The sequence below is a fragment of the Amblyraja radiata genome, chromosome 15, assembly GCF_010909765.2.
Source record: "Amblyraja radiata isolate CabotCenter1 chromosome 15, sAmbRad1.1.pri, whole genome shotgun sequence".
NCBI classification, from domain to species: Eukaryota; Metazoa; Chordata; class Chondrichthyes; order Rajiformes; family Rajidae; genus Amblyraja; species Amblyraja radiata.
The window spans coordinates 25,324,734-25,346,091 of record NC_045970.1 but is presented as its reverse complement, the minus strand read 5'-3'; the positions used below and the strand labels follow the sequence as shown (position 1 = coordinate 25,346,091).

At 38.7% G+C, this 21,358-nt stretch overlaps 1 protein-coding gene across 1 annotated transcript in view; it reads right to left on the bottom strand.

Moving 5' to 3' along the window:
- The window catches only part of rgs10 (regulator of G protein signaling 10), a 49,491-nt gene that overhangs the window by 11,750 nt on the left and 16,383 nt on the right, over positions 1-21,358 (bottom strand). Inside the window, exons 2-4 of the mRNA XM_033033839.1 lie at positions 13,893-14,011; positions 4,249-4,335; positions 22-165 (exon numbers count right to left, since the gene is read on the bottom strand). Coding sequence (XP_032889730.1) covers positions 22-165; positions 4,249-4,335; positions 13,893-14,011 — 350 coding nt within the window. The remainder of the gene's footprint in view (positions 1-21; positions 166-4,248; positions 4,336-13,892; positions 14,012-21,358) is intronic.

Genomic DNA, 21,358 nt, shown 5'->3' with positions numbered 1-21,358 from the left:
AATATCAACATAGAGGGTTACCTGCTCTTGCAGTTTCTGAAACATGAAGGGGTGTGGATGGGCAAGCATCTTCTCAGTGAGACGAGACTGTCCCTCCACATTCACCTGCGTTGCTGCCTTACTGCACAGGTAGGTCTTGTATATCTGCTGTGCCTTGCCATGAAGCTTCATTCAAAAGAAGAGAATTTGAACAAATCATTAATAAATATTACACATGAACTAAATTATAAATCTTATATCAGGTTGGAACTAAATTGATTGTTTTAAATTTAAATTATATTGAATTCTAATCATTATAAATATTAGCTGTGTTAGTGCTTGATAAGATTTTTATGACAATTGAAACATAGCACGCATCCTTTTGTTTTAGTTGTGTATAAGCTTCCCAAATATATGTCAGTGCATCAAATGCAATAACCTAATCTGAAACCACTGAAATATATAAGCTTCATGAGTTTTCCTAGTGTCAGGATAACTCAGCAGGTTAGGCAGCATCTCTGGAGAACATGAATAGGTGACATTTTGGGGGTGGGACCCTTCTTCAGACTGACTTATGAAAGCAAGTCTGCCATGTGCTTTATGATCAGTCTGATGAAGGATCCCTACCTGAAAGGCACTTATCCATGTTCTCCAGTGATGCTGCCTGACCTGTTGGTTTACCCTAGCACTTTGTGTCCTTATGAGATTCACTAGTTCTTGAACCAATGGTACCCAACAATTATTTTAGAATTGCTAGGTGAATTTTGTGTAAGAAGACACCCTGAGAAAATAATTGTGTGAAAGTATGAATATCTAGAAATATGAGTTTTTATCTGCTGAATGTACTTGAAATACTTTTTCTTACATTAGCCAATGCTAATGCTTGCTCCTTAGTTGATGAGTAACCATTGGGAAAGTGGACACAAAATGCTGAAGTAACTCAGAGGGTGAGGCAGCATCTCTGGAGAGAAGGAATGGGCGACGTTTCGGGTTGAGACCCTTCTTCAGACATGCAAAGAAATGTAAAGGTTGAGAAGTTACATTGCAACTTGGTTGGACCACACCTGGAATTTTGTGTGTAATTGTGGTCACCACACTGCAGGAAGGTTGTGATTGTTCTGGAGAGAGTGCAGAGGAAATTCACCCAGATGCTACTTGGACAATAGGATTTCAGTTGTGGTGAGAGACTGGATAAACTGGGCTTGGTTTCTCTGGCGTGAAGGAGGCTGAGCAGTGATATAAAATTATGAAAGGCGTGAACAGTGCAGATAGTCAAAAATATTGGTTTGAGGTTTGAGGAAATAATTGGAAAGGGGATCTGGGGGGGGACACAGAGAGTAGTTGACAACTGGGTTGTCAACTACTCTCTACTGGGTCTACTGCTGTTAGATGGAATAAAAAACAACCACGATGTTCAAGAGGCATTGCGACAGGCACAAATAGACACATGATAGAAGGACATACACCTAATGCAGACAAATAGGATTAATATAGATGAGCAAAAAGGTCTGCATGGGTGTGGTGGGCCGAAGGGCCTGTTTCTGTGTTGTGACCATTCACATCACACACAACGAGATGCAAAGGCCTGACACATTGAAGAACATGTGTCCGTTCACCTGTATCACTATGCTCTCTGTGACTGTTCAATGTCTTACCAGAAGTGAATTTGTTAAGCACTTCCCAGTATTCAGCATAACAGCAACTTGGTAGCTACAATCTATGAATAGAAATCTGAACTGGATTTGCTGACATCCCACTTTAGTGCATGCTGTGTACCCGAGCAGACTGTCAAATATATTTGGCAGAATGCCTTATCAGAACAATACAACGCAAGATCAGGCCCTTCGGCCCACAATGTCCATGTCCATGCCCATGTCTCACAACGTCCATGTTGAACATGATGCCACATTCGGGGTAACTATTTCACATAAAGGATGGTGGGTGTATGGAACAAGCTGCCCGAAGAGGTAGTTGAGGCTGGGGCTATCTCATCATTTAAGAAACAGTAAGGCAGGTACATGGATAGGACAGGTTTGGAGAGATACAAACCAAGCATAGGCAAGTGGGACTAGTGTAGCTGGGACATTGTTGGCCGGTGTGGGCAAGTTGTGCCAAAGGGCCTGTTTCCACACTGTATCTCTCTATGACTCTATTAAATTGATCTCCTCTGCCTGCGTGTGATCCATATTCCTCCATTCACTGCCTGTTTTTGTGCCTATTTAAACGCCTCTTAAATGCCACTATTGTATCTGCCTGGCAGCACTTTCCAGGCACTCACCACTCTTAGTGTAAAAAGCTTTCCCCACACGTCTCCTTTAAATGCTGCCTCTCTCCCCTTAAAGCTATGCTCTCTGTTCTTTGATATTTCAACCCTTGGAAAAGGTTCTGACCATCCACCCTAACTATACATATCATAATTTTATGTACTTCCCTCAGGTCTCCCCTCAACCTCCGATGCTCCAGAGAAAACAGAACTCATAAGCACCAGGCTAGGCTGGCAATAAGAAGGGCATGTCATCGGACCCGTCATTCACAGCTGGAGTATCAAATCCCAATGTGAATACAACACTGGTAATATAATACTTATTGATCCAGTCACTTCCTCCACATACACACATTTAGCACATCAACTGAGTGCAAACCCCCAATATCGATTATTTTAAAGACATCTACAAGCATCCAAATGCAAAGTTGGAATAGCCAAATAAACATTTGGAATTTTAACTTATAACATAATAACTGGTGTTTAATAAACTTTAATATTGGTAAAATAAAAAGGGACAATGCATTTTTGAGCCAGTGCAATTCAGATAACTCACAGATGGAAAGTTGTGACATGTATCAAGGTAATGGCCAGAGAATGCCTATAAGCAACTTAACTTGATGCTGAAGATAGACACAAAATGCTGGAGTAACTCAGAGACTGGCAGCATCTCTGGAGAGAAGGAATGGGTGATGTTTTGGGTCGAGATCCTTCTTGTCCTGCTGAGTTACTCCAGCATTTTGTGTCTGTCTTTAAGTTGCAGAAATGCAGGTTGATTCAGGAATAGCACACAAGGATGCGGATAGGACTAGTAAAATGCAAAATGTCATAAAGTTTGTTAGTATTATCTCATAACCTGGGCTGTTGGGAGGGAGAGTAAAAGTGCATATTGGAATTATTTCAGAGATAATTTCAAATCCTGATGATTAAATCCAGAAATAAATGGTATAGTAAAAGATCACCTTCCATTCCCAATCTCAACGTATTATTTGAAACAATAGAATATTACAACCATCTGTCTGGCCTTATAAAACAGTTTGATTTTGTAACTACATGTTCATTTTTGTACATATAAAGTGTGAGCTGTCAGTGTGAAGAAGTGACTTGCTTCATCTTTTGTCAGTATCATCATTAAATATTCTCAAATTTGGCAATGTGTAGCCATACACACACTAAGGGCCATTGTTATTCTCCTTCTATAATGGTTCCCAATCCTACCCTAAGCACAATATGGGCAAGAAGGGGAGTGTAAATTTTACTAGCTCTCATCCAAGCATATCTGTGGAGTCAGTGATTGAATCAATAAATATTATATTTATATTACAAGTGTTGGATTCCCAGCAGCGTTATATTACCAGTGTTGTCAAGCAGCTTTAAGTTACATCCACTGAAATTGGTAGCCTCCTATCTTTAATCAAGGCATGTCACATCTCATACAGATTTTGCTTGATCATAGGAAAGGTTCCTGGGATTAAATGAATATGCATTGCCTTGCAAATCATATTCAAGAGCGATTTTTGATGGAAATGAGATTTATTGCATTACAATTCCTGTAGCCATGTAATTTATCAAATTTTGTTAATGATCAATTTTATTCTGGAAATACAAATTACAGGTCATGTCCATATATTTGCCATCACTGGTTCCATTTTTAATTTCATACTTTCCTTCAGTCAAAGGTGATCTTGAATAGCATTGTTATAACAGAACTGTACTTCAGAAATTGTGCAATTGCAGATCAATAAAACATCAAAAAGATAATCTACTAATTTGGTGACTATTTGCATCTGGAGAAATGTCACTTCGCTCCATAGATGCTGCCTCACCCGCTGGGTTTCTCCAGCATTTTTGTCTACCTTCGATTTTCCCAGCAGCTGCAGTTCTTTCTTAAACATTTGCAAAGCTTGGGTATGCAAGCAAAGAACGTCACTGTGACTTGTCACTTGTGACAATAAAGTATTCAATTCAATTCAATTCAATACTACAACCAAGGACAAAACACCTACCAGGTTTTCATCTTGAATTTTCTTGAATTCTTCACATTCTAACCAGAACAAGACATTCTCTTCACTAAATTCACGTTTTAGAAAATCCTATGGAAAGAAGAAGAAAAATAACTCTCACGTTATTCACAGATACATCAGGGTTAAGATTAAGAGCCTGCTCACTTAGGCTATTGTTGAATCTGTTTCCAACTCCCATCATTCCAACCACAAATTGCATAAAGAAAAGGTAGTTCCTCGTGTCGTCTCTGTTTTTTTTTTAAGCTGTGCCCTCTGACAATGCCATCAGAAACATGTTTTACAAACTATATCTAAAGCGTTAATGTTTCTAAACATTGCCATGAATAAGATTATAAGATTGTGATATAAAGGAGCAGAATTAGGCCATTTGGCCCATCGAGTCTACTCCACTATTGATCATGGCTGATCTATTTTTCCCTCTCCAGCCCAATCTCCTGCCTTCTCCCCCTAACTTTTGAGGCCCTTTGACGAGGTCAAACCTCTCCTCAGCCTTCTCTGCTAAAAGGAGAAAACAGCATTTTCTCCAAGAATCTGTAATCTTTTATTCCTCGAACATTCTGTATCTATTCCAAAGCCTCTGTGTCCTTTCTTAAGTGCAGTGTCTATAATTGGGCAGAATGGGTCAGATTTCCTTGGCTTGTCCCCAGTTTCATGCTCGCCCCTGGGTGATCTCTTGAGTGTCATTATTTTTCCACCGCCCTGTGGGAAATATTATACAGGAGGCCACAGCCTGTCCATGACTTGGAGAGGGCTGTGAATGGGAGCCAGTCCTCTGGGGCTGGAACCCAGGACTCCAGTTTGCCTCCAGCACTGTCCTGAAGCCCTTTGATAGTTTGCCACATACTTCTTAAATGTTTCTCTGATATTTACAGACTTTAAGGTCAGCAACCTGTTCACTGCTTTTTGAAGGGCCTGATGCATTCAATGAATAAATGTATGAATGAATGAATTCATCCCCTCAACCCAGTATACCTGGAACCACACTGGGACTGTGTCAGAATCTAACTTCCAGCACATTTTTGGTTTCAGAGCAGCAGCATGCATATGTGGAGGTTGAAAATGTGTTGAACGTTGGAGGCAGATAGGCAACGGGTTCTCTGTAGATCTTGCATTGGTCCAATGTTCAAGCTAGGGTAGGATCAGAGCTTTACACTGGTTTAATACAACTTCCTGGCATTTGACATGCCTCTAATCATAAAACCCTGCATCTGTCTTACTTAATCAGCTTGCCCTACTATCTCCAGAATTATGTGCACAAGCATCCCTGGACTCTCCATATAACAGGGGACCCATCGTTCAGTCTGAAGAAGGGTGTCAACCCAAAAGGTTGGCTGTCCATTCCCTCCACAGACACTGCCTGGCCTGCTGAGTTAATCTCGCATTTTGTGTTATATTCCAGGTTCTAGCATCTGCAGTCTCTTGTGTCTCCTGAACTCTTTCTTTGTGAATTGCTTTAAAATGGTACAACGTAATTTTTATTTTTGGTCATAAAGCCACCCACCACAGAAACAGCCATTCAGCCCATCATATCCATGCCAGTCATCAGGTACTTAACCATACTAGTCCTGTTTCTCAACAGTCAATTGGCCTGTTTCTGTGCTGTATTTCAATAGGACTATCTCTGGATCCACCTCTCAGCAAAGGCAGACATTGTTGGTGGATTTACCATAATCATCACAATGCTGGCATTGGCTACTTGATAAAAAATGTTTCAAAGTCAAACCTCACACCTGGCACAAAATCATGGACTACCAGGCAACAGTGATCTGTGTCTCTTGGCTTCTGACACGTGGATTGTCTATTGCAAGCACCTCAGGGCACTGGAAAGATACTTCCAATGCTGCTTTTGCAAAATCCTCGCAATCAACTGGAAGAATATATGAACTAATGTTAGTTCATAACTTATAATAGCAGAAATAGGCCATTCAGCCCATCAAGTCTACTCCACCATTCAATCATGGCTGATCTATCTTTCCTTCTTAACCCCATACTCCTGCTTTCTCCCCATAACACCCGAAACCCTTAGGGTCCTCTCTCACACCAAAACCTCTCGCATCAAGCAGCTAATTACACTCAGTTGGCTCCATGTATGACATCAGATTTCCAAAATGGATGCCAAGCTCTGTCACAGGAAGAGATTATCAGGCGGAGGGAGAAAAAGATTCAAGAATATTCCCAACAATCCCTCGACTCTTGGGAATCCCTGGGCCAGTACAGTTCAAAATGGAGAAGGAATATTCAGGATGACATTAAACTTTGTCCATGTGTCAGGAGCAAAGGAAGCCGAACATAAATGATGCAAGGAGTGTACCGCCTCACAATACCCATCAGCCTGTCCCATTGCGCACTTCCTGTTCCATCTGTGAAACAGTCTGCAATCCCCACACTTCTTTCATCAGTCACCTCAGAGCCCGGAGGACAGAGTGGAAGCAATCCTAAAGGGGTTTTATTGTAAGAAGACTACATTTTCAAGTTATGTCTGATGATAGGGTGCAGATCCAAAATATTGACTGTCCATTCCTTGCACTGATGCTGCTTAACTAAAAACTATCTATCAGGCAGATCCCAGTGTGTGCGAGCAGAAGGTATTACTTCTAGCTCTCTTAATGTATCCAAGGGTGTGCCACAGGGATCGGTTCTAGGACCTTTATTATTTACTATTTATATTAATAGTCTAGATCATAAAGCTCCGAACGCAAATTTTCACTTTTATGCTGACGACACAGTGATATATTGCTCTGCGTCTACCCCAAATCAGGCTCTCTGTCTGCTCCAAACTGCTTTTAACACTGTGCAACGTAACCTGTGTGATTTAAAACTTGTTTTAAATGCTGACAAGACAAAGCTCATGCTGTTCACTAAAGCTAAATCAAAGCCCTCGGACCTCCCTCCTATCACCACTTTGCAGGGCTCTGTGGTTGAATCTGTGTCTCAATATAAATATCTGGGAATTATAATTGACGATTCTCTCTCTTTTAAACCTCATATCCAGCAACTTATGAAAAAACTAAAGATAAAATTAGGTTTTTACTTTAGAAACAAATCTTGTTTTTCTTTTGAAGCCAAAAAAAGACTTGTTGCTGCAACGTTTATGTCTGTGTTGGACTATGGTGATGTTTTATATATGAATGCATCTTCAAAATGCCTACAGTCTTTGGACACGGTCTATCACGGAGCACTGAGATTTGTTACTAATTTTAAAATCCTCACGCACCACTGCACTTTGTATGCTCAAGTTGGATGGTTTGCCCTGTCCACCCGCAGACTCCATCATTGGCATATCCTTATTTATAAGACTATCCTCGGTGTTCTTCCTTCATACATGCAGAAGTATGTAATTCGAAAAAGCACAGGAACTTATCAGCTCCGCTCTGAGGACTTGTTCTTACTAACTGTACCTAAAGTCCGTACTGAACTGGGGAAAAGGGCATTTAGTTATGCTGCTCCCTTCGCATGGAACCAGCTGCAGAATGAACTGAAACTTAAGGAGCTGGTTTCTATAAACAGATTTAAATCCCTTCTTAATGATGTTGAAGCAGGCTCTTCTGTCTGTACATGCTTTGTTTGATGATGTTCTGACTGTGACTCTATTTATATGTTCTCTGTTGTTTTTTTTAAATTATTGTCTGTAACTGTGGAACTGTGCTGCTGCCTGTCTTGGCCAGGACTCTCTTGTAAAATAGATTTTTAATCTCAATGAGACTTCTCCTGGTTAAATAAAGGTTAAATAAAAATAAAAAATAACCCACTGAGTTCCTCCAGTACTTTGTGTTTTTTTTTCAAGTTATGTGTAGCCTGTAAGTTTAAAAACATGCCCTTTAGCCCTCAAATCTAAGTACTTGATCAAATGTAAACCAAGTCTCAGGAGCTTGACTGAACACTCCCTAAAAAACAGAACTTGTACAATGATGTTTTCTATTACTCAGCCTCTTTTATATCTATGTTCCCGCTTCCCTTTTTATTCCACAGACTCCAATTTTGCTGACATGGTAATAATGCAATACTGTAACATAGAGACACTGAATATCCATGAACTGACATTAAATGGAGTCGTCTGGAATTAGCAGGTTTATCTTATTTGTACAAGCATACAATATTGATAGCCCTCCGATCCTTTGGCACCACTTCTACCAAGATGGGTAATTGAAAGATTATGGCCAGAATTTCCACAATCTCCTGTTTTATAAGCCTCAGCAAATGAGGTCACATTGCATCTGTGCCAGGAAAATTATTCACTTTAACTACCACCAGCCTTTCTAGTACTTTATTTTTGAAATCTCATTCAGTATCCTGGCAACCTCCTTATTCACCTATGCAAAATCCCATTCATCTGCAGTATAATTGTAATGTTTGTTCAATTGCTTTAAGATCATAAGATCATGTGATAGGAGCAGAAATAGGCCCATCAAGTCTACTCCGCCATTCAATCATGGCTGATCTATCTCTCCCTCCCTCCTAACCCCACTCTCCTGCCTTCTACCCATAACCTCTGACACCCATACTAATCAAGAATCTATCTATCTCTGCCTTAAAAATATCCACTGACTTGGCCTCCACAGCCCTTTGTGGCAAAGAATTCCATTGATGCACCACCCTCTGACTAAAGAAATTCCTCCTCACCTCCTTCCTAAAAAAACGACCTTTAATTCTGAGGCTATGACCACTAGTCCTAGTATCTCCAGCTAGTGGAAACATCCTCTCCACATCCACGCTATCCAAGCAATTCACTATTCTGTACATTTCAATGAGGTCCCCCCCTCATTCTTCTAAACTCCAGCGAATACAGGCCCACTGCTAAAAAGTGCTAAAAGAAACAATTTTCAAATATGCCTTACTTCAATAATAATCTAATCTGGTTGTAATTTTATTTTGAAAAGTTCCTTACAAAATCAAGTCTCATTTTGACCTCTTCTTTCATTTCACCTTCACAGATAAAAGTTAACCTATGATTGGAGCAATTGTTTTCATCAGTTGTACTCAATCCATATTGAAAAAGAGGAATGATTTAAAGTATTTAAATTTCTAATTTCTAATGAAGTCTAATTTCCCTGAGACTCTGTATGGAGAGCTTCAGCAATCTAGCTGAGAATAATCAGAGAAACCAGAGTGAATGAGGGAAGTTTAGCTCTAATACACAAGGATAAAATGGTTGAATGAACTTGCAGTCTCCAGAACATTTTTTAATTAATTTCCCATCCAGGTTGCAGAGGCCTGTAGAATAAGGCCACTGCTGACCATGATTGATAGGGTGGATTCGAGACTGCAAATGTTTCTGTGAAAAGTCTGAGTGAAAACGTTTAACCCTCCTGACTCACAAAGAGTGCTGAAAAAGGAATTATCTTGTGGAGCTGTCAGCTCCAGCCAGGCTTTTCATTGTCGGGTTTCTTGCCTTTTGTGATGAGAACTCACTGATCCTACATGAGTTTTACATAATGTTGCCAAGATATCGGGTGCTATGAAAACCACAGCAAGCACTTGTACAATAGGTTAGGATCTCACTTCATGCACTTTGCAATTTGATCTCCAAACCTCCCCAGCTCCAAATGGTAAAAATCAAGACTCAACATACTAAACCTAACAGTCAGTCTGAATAAAGGTCCCAAACCGAAACGTCACCTATTTATGTTCTCCAATGATGCTGCCTGACCTGCTGAGTTACTCCAGCACTTTGAGTCTTTATAAAGCATATTTTTCAATGGCCTCTTATGATTTGTCAGTAAGAATTTCGTTGTTCCATTTTGGGACTTGTGACAGTAAAACACTCTTGACTCTCTCAAACCAGATAATTTAACTACAGATGAATAAAACCACTCCTCACACCCACACAGAATTATATACCATTTTATAGCTAACATAGGAACAAACAAGAGATGAAGTAAAATGGGTGCATTTACACCTTGGGAATGAAAAAGAAACATGAAAATATAACAATACCACAATAATTTATACCATCTAGTTGATTTCTAAATGACTGCAGAAAGTGAGCAGTTACAGCTGGACCCAATGAAGAACTAAAAAGATGAAGCTGCTTTTGGTACTGTCATTGTCCCATGGATATAGTTCATTCTGTTCATGTTCTTATATTTGCTTGGCTGGAGCTGAGCAGTCGTTTTCTTTTGTATGACTTGCAGAGTTTATTTTTGTGCACTAGCTGTCTCATCAACAGGATATAGAAAGAAGTGAGTGTAGGGAGTGGTTGACTTGAGAAAGTTTGGTCATGCCACCTCACTCACCACAAGCTTCCGCGACTTCAAACATGCCCAGTTCATAGTCAATGTTTAGGCTTCTCAATCCAAGTGAAAAGAAATACTCCTTATCGAATTAAAATCCATTAATCAAAATCCCCACTTATCAGATCAACCCATAACAATTGAAAGGATTATCCATATATAGCCAGACACTAATTAACTATTCAGCATTAATCCGTAACGCTTTCAAGGCAGATATTTTAGAATCTGAGAAAATGTGTTTTCTGCCAGCAGTTTTCAAAATCACTGCCCTCAGGAATTGCACACTATTCCAAAGAACAGCCACAATAAGGGCTCTATTTATAGCATAGCTTGAAAAATAAAAGGAAATTACATGTTCTAGGGAAAAGTCTGGGCCTAACGTTAAAGAAAAATGCACCCGTATAAACATAGTGGGCAAGCAATTAATAAGCAAAAAAATAATGTTGAAAAATAAAGACTTGCATGTGCATAATATCTCTGATACCTCAGGTCATTGAACCAAATTCGGTATTCTGGATATGTCGTCACTAATGCTATGTAGAAAATGCAGCAGCCACTGCACCAGCCCAGCAAACTCTTGTGAATAACAATGTGATAATGATCAATTACTCTGCTTGCTTATGATGTTAAATGAAGGACAAATGTGCAGTAGAACACTGAATTCCTACTTGCTTCTTTGAAAATGTGCGGGGAAGTAGAACATAGAATAGTGCAGCACAGGAACTGGCCCCACGGCCCACAATGTCTGTGCTGAGCATGATGCTCGGATTCTCTTGAACTTCTACAGGTGCACAGTGGAGAGCATACTGACTTGTTGCATCATGGCATGGTTCGACAACTTGAATGTCCAGGAGCGGAAAAGACTGCAAAATGTTGTGAACACTGCCCAGTCCATCACCGGCTTTGACCTCCCCTCCATCGAAGGGATTTATCGGAGTTGCTGCCTCAAAAAGGCAGCCAGCATCAACAAAGACCCACACCATCCTGGCCACACACTCATTTCACCACTGCCATCGGGAAAAAGGTACAGGAGCCTGAAAACTGTAATGTCCGGGTTCAGGAACAGCTTCTTCCCTACAGCCATCAGGCTATTAAACACAACCTCATATAAGCTCTGAACTATAATAGACTATTATTATTATTGCACTGTTATTGTTTGTTTTTTGAGTATGTGTGTGTGTGTATATATATATATATATATATACATATATTGTGAATATGTGTATATATACACAATGAACTTTTTTTTCCTCTCTCTCTCTCTCGTTTATTGTTCACAGTGTACTATGTTTACATATTCTGTTGTGCTGCAGCAAGTAAGAATTTCATTGTTCTATCTGGGACATATGACAATAAAACACTCTTGACTCTTGAACTCTTATTTGTCTGCACATGATCCATATCCCTCCATTCCTGTTTATCCATGTGAATGAATGAATGAATGAATGAATGAATGAATGAATGAATAAGTTTATTGGCCAAGTATGTTCACATACAAGGAATTTGGCTTGGTGCTCCACTCGCAAGTGACAACATGACATACAGTGCCTTTGCAAACAGCTCTTAAATGACGTACCTATGGTCTTCCTGAGAGAGCAGAGAGGACATCAACTTAAAGTCTAATCAAAAGTGCCAGTGAACACCAGTGTCACACTTCCTCAGTACTTCATTAAGATATCAGTAATTTCTGTGCTCAAGTCATCATAATGGTACAATAATCATCCAACCCAGAGATGAAAACGGCATCAAATGAGATATAACATTCAGAGCTAGAGTTTAGCTCACTCATGCAACTTGTCCATCACGTCACCTACTTATTTCTATGAAAAATGTCAAATTTCAAATACTTCATCATCCTTCTAGATGACACTTCCTGAACACAACTCCTCAATGATATCAATGGTCCTGAACTGTAATAATCCTTTAAGATTAATAAACTAGATGCCTGAACTAATATAGACACAGGTAACTGCAGATTCTGGAATCTTGCATAGAGCAAAATTATGAAGGTACGTGACCCGAAATATTGTGTATCTGTCCTCCAGAGATGTTGTCAGACCCGCTGAGTTACTCCAACAATTTGTACCGATACCTGAACTAATAATCCACTAGAATATACACATCAATCCTACTGCAGTTTAAGACTTTTAAATTCATCCGAAAATGTAATCCAATGGAGACCGCTGATCTCAATTAGCTGCCAAATCACCATAAAATTCCAACTGATTCAAATCATGCCATTTTGGAAAATAAACTTGCTTCTCTTATCTAGTACAATTCATTTATGACTCCAGTCCATAAAATCCCTTAATTACGGCAGAGTAGCACAGTGGTAGAGCTGCCGTCTCACAGCGCCAGAGTTTTGGGCTTAATCCTAACTACGGGTGATGCCTGCGCGCAGTTTGTGCATTCTCCTTGTGATCGCATGGGTTTTCTCTAGGTGCTCCAGTTTCCTCCCATATTCCAAAGACGTGCAGGTTTGTAGGTTGTATCGGAAGGAACTGCAGATGTTGGTTTAAACCGAAGATAGACACAAAATGCTGGATTAACCCAGCGAGACTGGCAGCATCTCTGGAGAGAAGAAATGAATGATGTTTCAGGTCGAGACCATTCTCCAGTCTGAAGAAGGGTCTCGACCCCAGATCGTCACCCATTCCTTATCTCCAGAGATGCTGCCGGTCCCGCTGGGTTAATCCAGCATTTTGTGTCTATTTTCAGGTTTGTAGGTTAATTGTCTTCTGTAAATTGCCCCTAGTGTGTAGGATGGGATAGCGTGGAACCAGTGTACGGGCGATAGATGGTCGCCGAAGGCCCTGCTTCCAGGCTGTATCTCTAAGCTCTACCCTTTGAAGGTTAACAACTTTAACAAAGAGGGGATTTTCAATAAAGGCTTAAAAATAAAAATAGAAGTTGGGATTTTTTTTTTCTCAGATCAGATATTCAAGATTTGTGGAGTATGGCATGTGACCACTTACATAATACCATTTGTAACTATGCTAGTGCTGCTATTTTGTACAGTTAAAAAAAACACATCTCCATTAATGATGGATCACCAGAACATTCTATGTTCTTGTCATAAGTCCACTAGAAAGAACGGAAATGTGTCTATGGTCACGTTAAACTTAAACTTCCAATCCAAGTGTTTGGTCGTTCTGAAATACCTGCAAACCATGAAATGGAAGGGAAGAAAGTAAAACAAGGGAGAGGAAGACACTGTAAAACAGGAGAATAAAGGAAAAAAGGTGAGACAGAAAGCATAAGAACATAAGATAAATATTTTTTGTGTTGAATTTAATCCTATCAAGACTACCAGTTGATTGAAATTTATCTGAAATTTTTCACTACAGATATTAAAAGTGCTAACAAATCAATTTAGTAAATTAAAAACAGACAGACCCTGAAAAGCTTTACTCCTTCTGGATCTTCAAGGAGATTTTCTAGTGAAATGGCCCACTTTGAGAATCCTGATGTATTCGGCTGGCTAGAGCAGGCACGCACAACATTATCATGTATTTCTGTAAAACAAAAAGACACAAAGCTTAACAATGAATATTACCATGGCATAAATGCCTGGAGTTTTGACCGCCTTTTTTTTAGATATGCTAAACCTGTGCTGCACATAGTGGCAACACCCGGTCAGATCCCCTGCAAAAAATTGTGAAACGGGATCAAAATCTTATGGAAACATAGTTGTAAGAGTAAACCAATCATCCTAAAATGGTAGGTTGTACCCCAAATCACCTGATGGACGCAGGCCCAATTAAATGCAGCTTATAACTTTTACTGTAACTGTGCACTAGTCTGAGAAGTACATCAGGCCTTAGAACCACAATCCCCATGGCAACCATATAGCAGCAATGTACATTATGGCAGTCACATGGGGGACCCGATATTCTCATCAAGAAGTGCGAAGGAATTTTTGTGTGTTGGTACAGGGGGGGGGGGGGGGGGAGACGATCTGCTGGGGCATAGAACTTGGCAGGAGATTACACCAGCTTCCATATCTGAGAATCCCCACCCAGGAAACCAGCAGCATAATCACTGATGGGCCTGTCCCACTTACACGCCATTTTCGGCGACTGTCGGCATCCGTCATGTCGCGGGGTGAAGCCTGTATGGTCGTGAGTAGTCGCCCAAAGAGTCGTACCTTATTCTGGTCGCCGCTGGATTTTCAACATGTTGAACATTTTCGGAGACCTGCTGCGACTATGACGGGTGCCGGCAAGTCGCCGAAAAAAATTGCGCAAGGCCCTTACGCAACAGGCCCTTCACTGTCTGACTGAAGGGAGATGAATCTAGATGAGGGAAAGAATCTGGAATGCAAGACAGTATATGGTAGGTGGTATTTGATCAATAGTGGTGGAGCTCCTTGTGGGACCATTGTAGCAAAGTTTATTGTGCTCAAGGTACTGACTGACAAACCAGAGAGATTTCATTTCAGTCACTCGTCTGTATTGAGCCGACAGACCAGTGTGTGAGACTACAAATGGCCTGAACAATCCTGTGCTTGGAACAGTTCAGTCTGAACAACTACTATTCCCAGAGTTGCGGCCTGTCCCGCTGAATTACTCCACCATTTTGTGTCTCTTCAGTGTAAGCCAGTATCCGCTTACAGTTTAGTATTCCTAAACAACTCTTCCTGGTCATTATCCAACCCCACAACACCTTAATATCCAGTGGCAGTCCAATGACTAGAATCTTTACAAAAAAGTGAGTTTACAAATCATGTCTGCAACGTTATACAGTTCCTGAAAGATCAAAAAGGCAGATCAGAATATCTTTCAACTGTTCAGAAGCATAGAATTTAAAGAGCAAATATATTTAATTGCGAATAATTGTGCCATATCCATAGAAAGGTCAAATTTAATTAAAGTCCATTGTATGTGGGATGGGACAGATTTACTACTTTAGAGTTGGCATTTATTTAACATTTTCAAGGCTTTTTCACATAAAGAAAATATATGCTATTTGAACTTGTGGTTACATGTCTCCAACCTCCTCAGGATGTTGTAGATTGATTCACTGCCACTGAAATACATTTGAGTGTTAGCAAATGTGGAAGTTAACACATGTACAACATTGTCCAACAATTATACAAATAGTGAAATAGCTCTGTTTTGGTGTTGGTAAAAAAGAATATGTTGGTCAGAACACAAATAGAAATCTCATGCCCTTTGAAGAATAGCTCAGGGCTTCAATTTCACATGCTTCCAAAAGAACAACAGTGAAAGGCTCTCCTAATACAGCCTTTTCTTTCAAACACAAAAGCTTTCGCTGAAACTACGCACTGCCTTTCCCAATGAGCATATCAACACTTTGTCACTAAGAATTACACCTGGTTCAGCTGCCTCGTTTATTTCCTTCTTCTTCTTCACCAGCTCATGTAGGAAGGAGCTGCAGATGCTGGTTTAAGATCTCCCATTCCTTCTCTCCAGAGATGCTATCTGTCTCGCTGAGTTACTTCAGCATTTTGTGTCTGTCTCCTCCGTTAATCCATCAGACCATGCACCCCTCAAAGGTTCTTTCCCATAAGCCCAGCACTGAGCTCGCATCTTTCCATGTTCCTCTATCTAGCTTTGTTGCCTATCTGAACGGTATTATTTATAAAATCCACTTCCTGTCCTTTCCGACCAAACTACTGGCCTTTCTATTACCCTTCTTATCCCTGCTCAGCTACCTGCCCTCCTGCAAATGTGCACCCTTCCTCCAAAATGCAATCTCTCAATTCTTATGAATAAACCCCACTTGTCAAACGTCCTTTCTGCCCTGATTTTTTTCCACATGTGACCTATTGCAAATCGTTCATGAAAGTCAATATTTAGTAGTCAGATTTCCAACTCTGCCTCAACAGTGTCTCAGCGTTGTAGTGGCTATTATTAAATTTACAGGAAACTCTTTTCCCCCACACTTTTGAATCCATCTGTAGGCGTCAACATCCTCTTCATCCTCTGCAATTATCCAGCTGAGTGCCATTGCCTTGTTCTATTCACATCCATCCAGTCACAACCAGAAGATCACCTGTTATCACTTCACTATCACTGGCTCCTGGTTCAGTAACACTTGGAATTTAAAAGCTTCCTTCCTTGCTTTCAAATACCTTTATGATCTCACCCTTCCTCGTCAGTATTTCTCCTCCATTCAAATTATTTTCCTAGATGTTTGTACTGCTCCAATTCTTGTTTGGCACATTTCTGAGTTTCATTTTCTAGCAATTCTACACATATCTACAGTTGCCTAGTTTCCAGGCTTCATGTCTCCACCCAAAACCTCTCGGCCCCTCTCTCTTCATTTAAGGAACTCCTCAAAACCTATCTTCCTAATTAGATTTAGTTGTCTGTCCGAATATTTAATATTTGTTCTCAAATTTTGCTAGATGTCAGGCCTTCAAAGTGCCTTGACAAAACATGTTATATAAATGCAAACTATCGGCTAGAGTAATAAGATTATTCCAAATTACAAAACAAGCACACTTCGAATTTGGGGATAAGCCACATAAACTACTTGCGAGGCAACTGAGGCAACGAGAAAAGGAAAAAACTATTACTAAAATTAAATCGGATAAGGGTGAGTTTTTAACACTGCCTAAGGATATTAATAAGAGGTTTGCCCAATTTTATCACAATTTATATACATCTAAAATAAATACAGATGTAAGTAAAATTACAAATTTTTTAGATAATTGCAAGCTCCCAAAATTGGATAGTTTAGAACAAGAGCAATTAGGAGCACGGATTACTAGTGAAGAAATAAAACAAATAATAAACTCACTGAAAAATGGGAAGACCCCAGGACCAGACGGTTTTAGTAATGAATTTTATAAAAGATTTCAGGAGTTAATTATACCAAGATTATTCAATTTATACACGCAGGCTTATACCGAAAATAAACTACCAGAAACCCTAGCAGAAGCAACAATAACACTTATACCAAAAAAAGATAAAGATTTAGATGAACCGGGTTTTTATAGAGCTATTTCACTACTAAATACGGATCAGAAAATTTTAGCAAAGATTCTAGCTAGAAGGCTAAATAATTATATTAACAATTGAATAAATACGGATCAAACGGGATTTATACCCAAAAGACAATCATTTAATAATTTGAGAAGGCTTTTCAATATAATGTACTCTCATAATGAGGACAATGAAGATATTTCAGTTGTCACGCTGGATGCAGAGTAGGCATTTGATCAAGTAGAATGGCAGTATTTATACAAGGTACTCCAAAAATTCAATATGGGAGAGAATTTTATTAGATGGGTTAAACTACTTTACGATAGACCTACGGCAAGAATATTAACTAACAATACGCTATCTCCAAAATTTTACTTATCAAGGGGTAATAGGCAAGGGTGTGCCTTATCACCATTGCTATTTGCCCTTATGATAGAACCGTTGGCCGAAAGGATTAGAAATCACCCGAATATTCACGGATATAACACTAAGGATTCAAAGAATAAAATTTCACTATATGCTGATGATATTCTTCTATATATTACTAATACACACGAGTATACCCACCTTATTAACACTAATTGAGGAATTCGGCTCTTTTTCAGGATATAGAATAAATTGGAATAAAAGCGAAATTATGTCTTTAAAACCACAGGATTCGAGACATTTACTAAAATTCCCCTTCAAAATTGCAACAGAAAAATTCAAGTATCTGGGTATTCAAATTACGAGAAGACACAAATCATTATTTAGTGCCAATTTTATACCACTATTAAATAAACTGAATGATATGATTAAATTTTGGAAAACACTTCCGCTCTCATTGATAGGTAGAATTAACGCTATAAAAATGACTTTCTTACCACAATTAATATATTTGTTTCAAGCGATCCCAATATATATTCCAAAATATTTTTTCAAAAAACTAGATTCCACTATCACTAATTTTATATGGGATTACAGAACACATAGAATTCAACGAAAGCATTTGTGCAAATCTAAAGAAGTTGGGGGTTTATCATTACCTAATTTTATGTATTACTACTGGGCAGTGCATATTAAGAACATAATGTACTGGCTGGATAGTTCCACTCAGCAGTTGGAGTGGATAAGAATGGAGAAAGAGGAGTGCTATCCGCACGATATAGGAACGATCCTGCTCTCACCGATAAAATTGAATAGTATAATATATAAGAAGAACCCAATTATTCACAATATAATAAGAATTTGGAAACAAATAAAAGTATCCTTGAAATTAAATAATCTATCAGTACTAACTCCACTAGTGAACAATACCGCATTCAAACCTTCTCTCATCGACAACACATATCAACAATGGGATAGACTGGGGATTAGGAAAGTAGGGGATATGTATGAATTGGGTAAACTGTTATCATTTCAACAATTAAAATTAAAATTTTAATTGAAGGATAATCAATATTTTAAATATATGCAGGTATGTGACTTTATGAAGAAATATACACATAGATTTCAAACTATATTTTTAGACCCTTTAGAAGAAGCAATGAATATTAAGGCTGATTCACAAAAATTAATATCATACTTTTATAATAATATATTATATAGAGAATCACCCTCAACAGAAGCACTAAGGGAAGATTGGGAACAGGAGCTAATGATAAAGATCTCGAAGGATAGATGGGAAAAGTATTTGATGAACACACATAACTGTTCTATTAATACAAAACATAATTTAATTCAATTCAAATTATTACATAGACTATATTATTCAAAAACGAGGTTGAATAAATTTTATCCAAACGTCTCTCCCAGATGCGATAAATGTTTGTTTCAAAACGCTAATATAACACATTCATTTGTAGGATGTACAAAGTTGAATAAATTTTGGAGTGATATATTTGATATATTTACAAAGCTCTTCAAGTCAAGAATAGAACCCAAAATGGAATGGATTATATTTGGAATAATAGGAGAAGATACCAATTTAAATAAAGACCAAAATGTTTTTTTTAATTATGGGTTAATAATTGGAAAGAAATTGATACTTAAATTTTGGAAAAATACAGCCATACCAACTGTTAAAATGTGGGTTAGGAATATGATGGACATAGCACGCCTTGAAGAAATGAGACTCCGACTAATAGATAAATATGACCAATTCTTAAGGAGTTGGTCTCCTTTCATCGACTTTTTGGAATCATGTGATGCAGCGGTACCATAAGGATTGCTGATTTCAGTTCATGACGTGGATAGATCTACATCTCCGAATATAGATTTGAAAAATTCTCTTTTAAGGGGCCTTCTCTTCTATTTCTACTTTCCACCTTTTCTTTTTTCTTTTATTTTTATTTATTTTTTTTTTATATACACACTTCACATTTTTCTACTCTCTACCATCTATTTTTCCACTCTTTCCCCTTTCTATTGTTTTCTTTTTCTTGTCTTGCTTACTTCCTTCTCATAACATAAACCCAGAGGTTGTACATGGAATGGATTACGGTATGACATAGTTGGCACCTAAAATTAGGTGCCACTGTATTGTTTTGTATTGTATTAACTTCTAATAAAATAAACCAAAAAAAATAATAAATAAATAAATGCAAACTGTATATAAGGGACAATGCAAAAACATTCAGGCTTCAGATTTCTTTCCAACCCAGAATATGGCTTGCTAGCACCTGATTTCTAGACACAGCCTATCAATCTACACAACGAGTCAGCATTCTCAAAAGAGGAAGGGAGGCCATTTTTTAACCATAAAAAACAGCTCACAAAACTGCCACCTTCTATCCGAGTGCAACCACATTAAACTATCCTTCCTCATGCTTGTCAAAACTAATGTACTGCCACTTCAAAGGAGGACTTTGTGGGCACAGAATCTTTGACGGCTTTATATTTAACTGTTCGTACTGCGGCCACCACTTTTATGTTATTTCTACTTAAATCGCAAACATGTCGGCATTTTCCTTTCCGCATCTTGGCTATGTCGAAATCAAGGCTCAAAGCACTGTCCCAAATCTAACTCCGTTTTTTTTTTACCCTGGGCATTAACACAACACCTATTTTGCTTAAACATTTCCTAGTGACAATACATTGTGACTTCTTGATTAACTTTGACTGAGCCCCCTAATCTTTGCAACTCCTTCCAGACCAGTGCAAATAAAAGGAAACTTATGCATAGTGTAATTTGCTGCTTCTTTTTGTTGTTCCTGGCTGAAAGTGCATGCCTCAGGGAAGAGTAAAGAGGATAAACTGAAATGAATGAAAATTAAAATATTTATATTATATAACAGATAAAGTTGACGTGAGGGTTTAACTTCAAAACAATATTAAAATCATGTTTCAGAAAATTATTTTTAGAAAAAAAAAGATTGAGTGACCTTAAGATGGTCAAATGCTATCTATTTTCATTTATAAACTGTAAACCTGTAAATATGTCAAATATGTTGTGTTAAATTCACCCTTATTTTCTGGTTGCTTTTACATCAAACGCAGAAAAAATGGCAGGCATATTTCCTCAATGTAACTAGATCAACAAATGTATAATATAGTGTCTTGCCTGTTTTAACATAATCTATCAATTAAGTTGTCAAAAATTATCATTCTGCTTTGCTGAAATTATTTCAGAGTTCCATTATGCTCGCTTGAGAATTCTAAATTGACCACTCCAAACTGGCAGCACTCCACATTCATAGAGTCATAAAGTGATACAGTGTGGAAACAGGCCCTTCGGCCCAACACGCCCACACTGGCCAACAATGTCCCAGCTAACCTAGTCCCACTTGCCTGCGCTTGGTCCATAACCCTCCAAACCTGTCATATCCATGAACCTGTCCAACTGTTTCTTAAACGATGGGATAGTCCCAGCCTCAACTACCTCCTCTGGCAGCTTGTTCCATACACCCTGTGTGAAAAGGTTACCCCTCG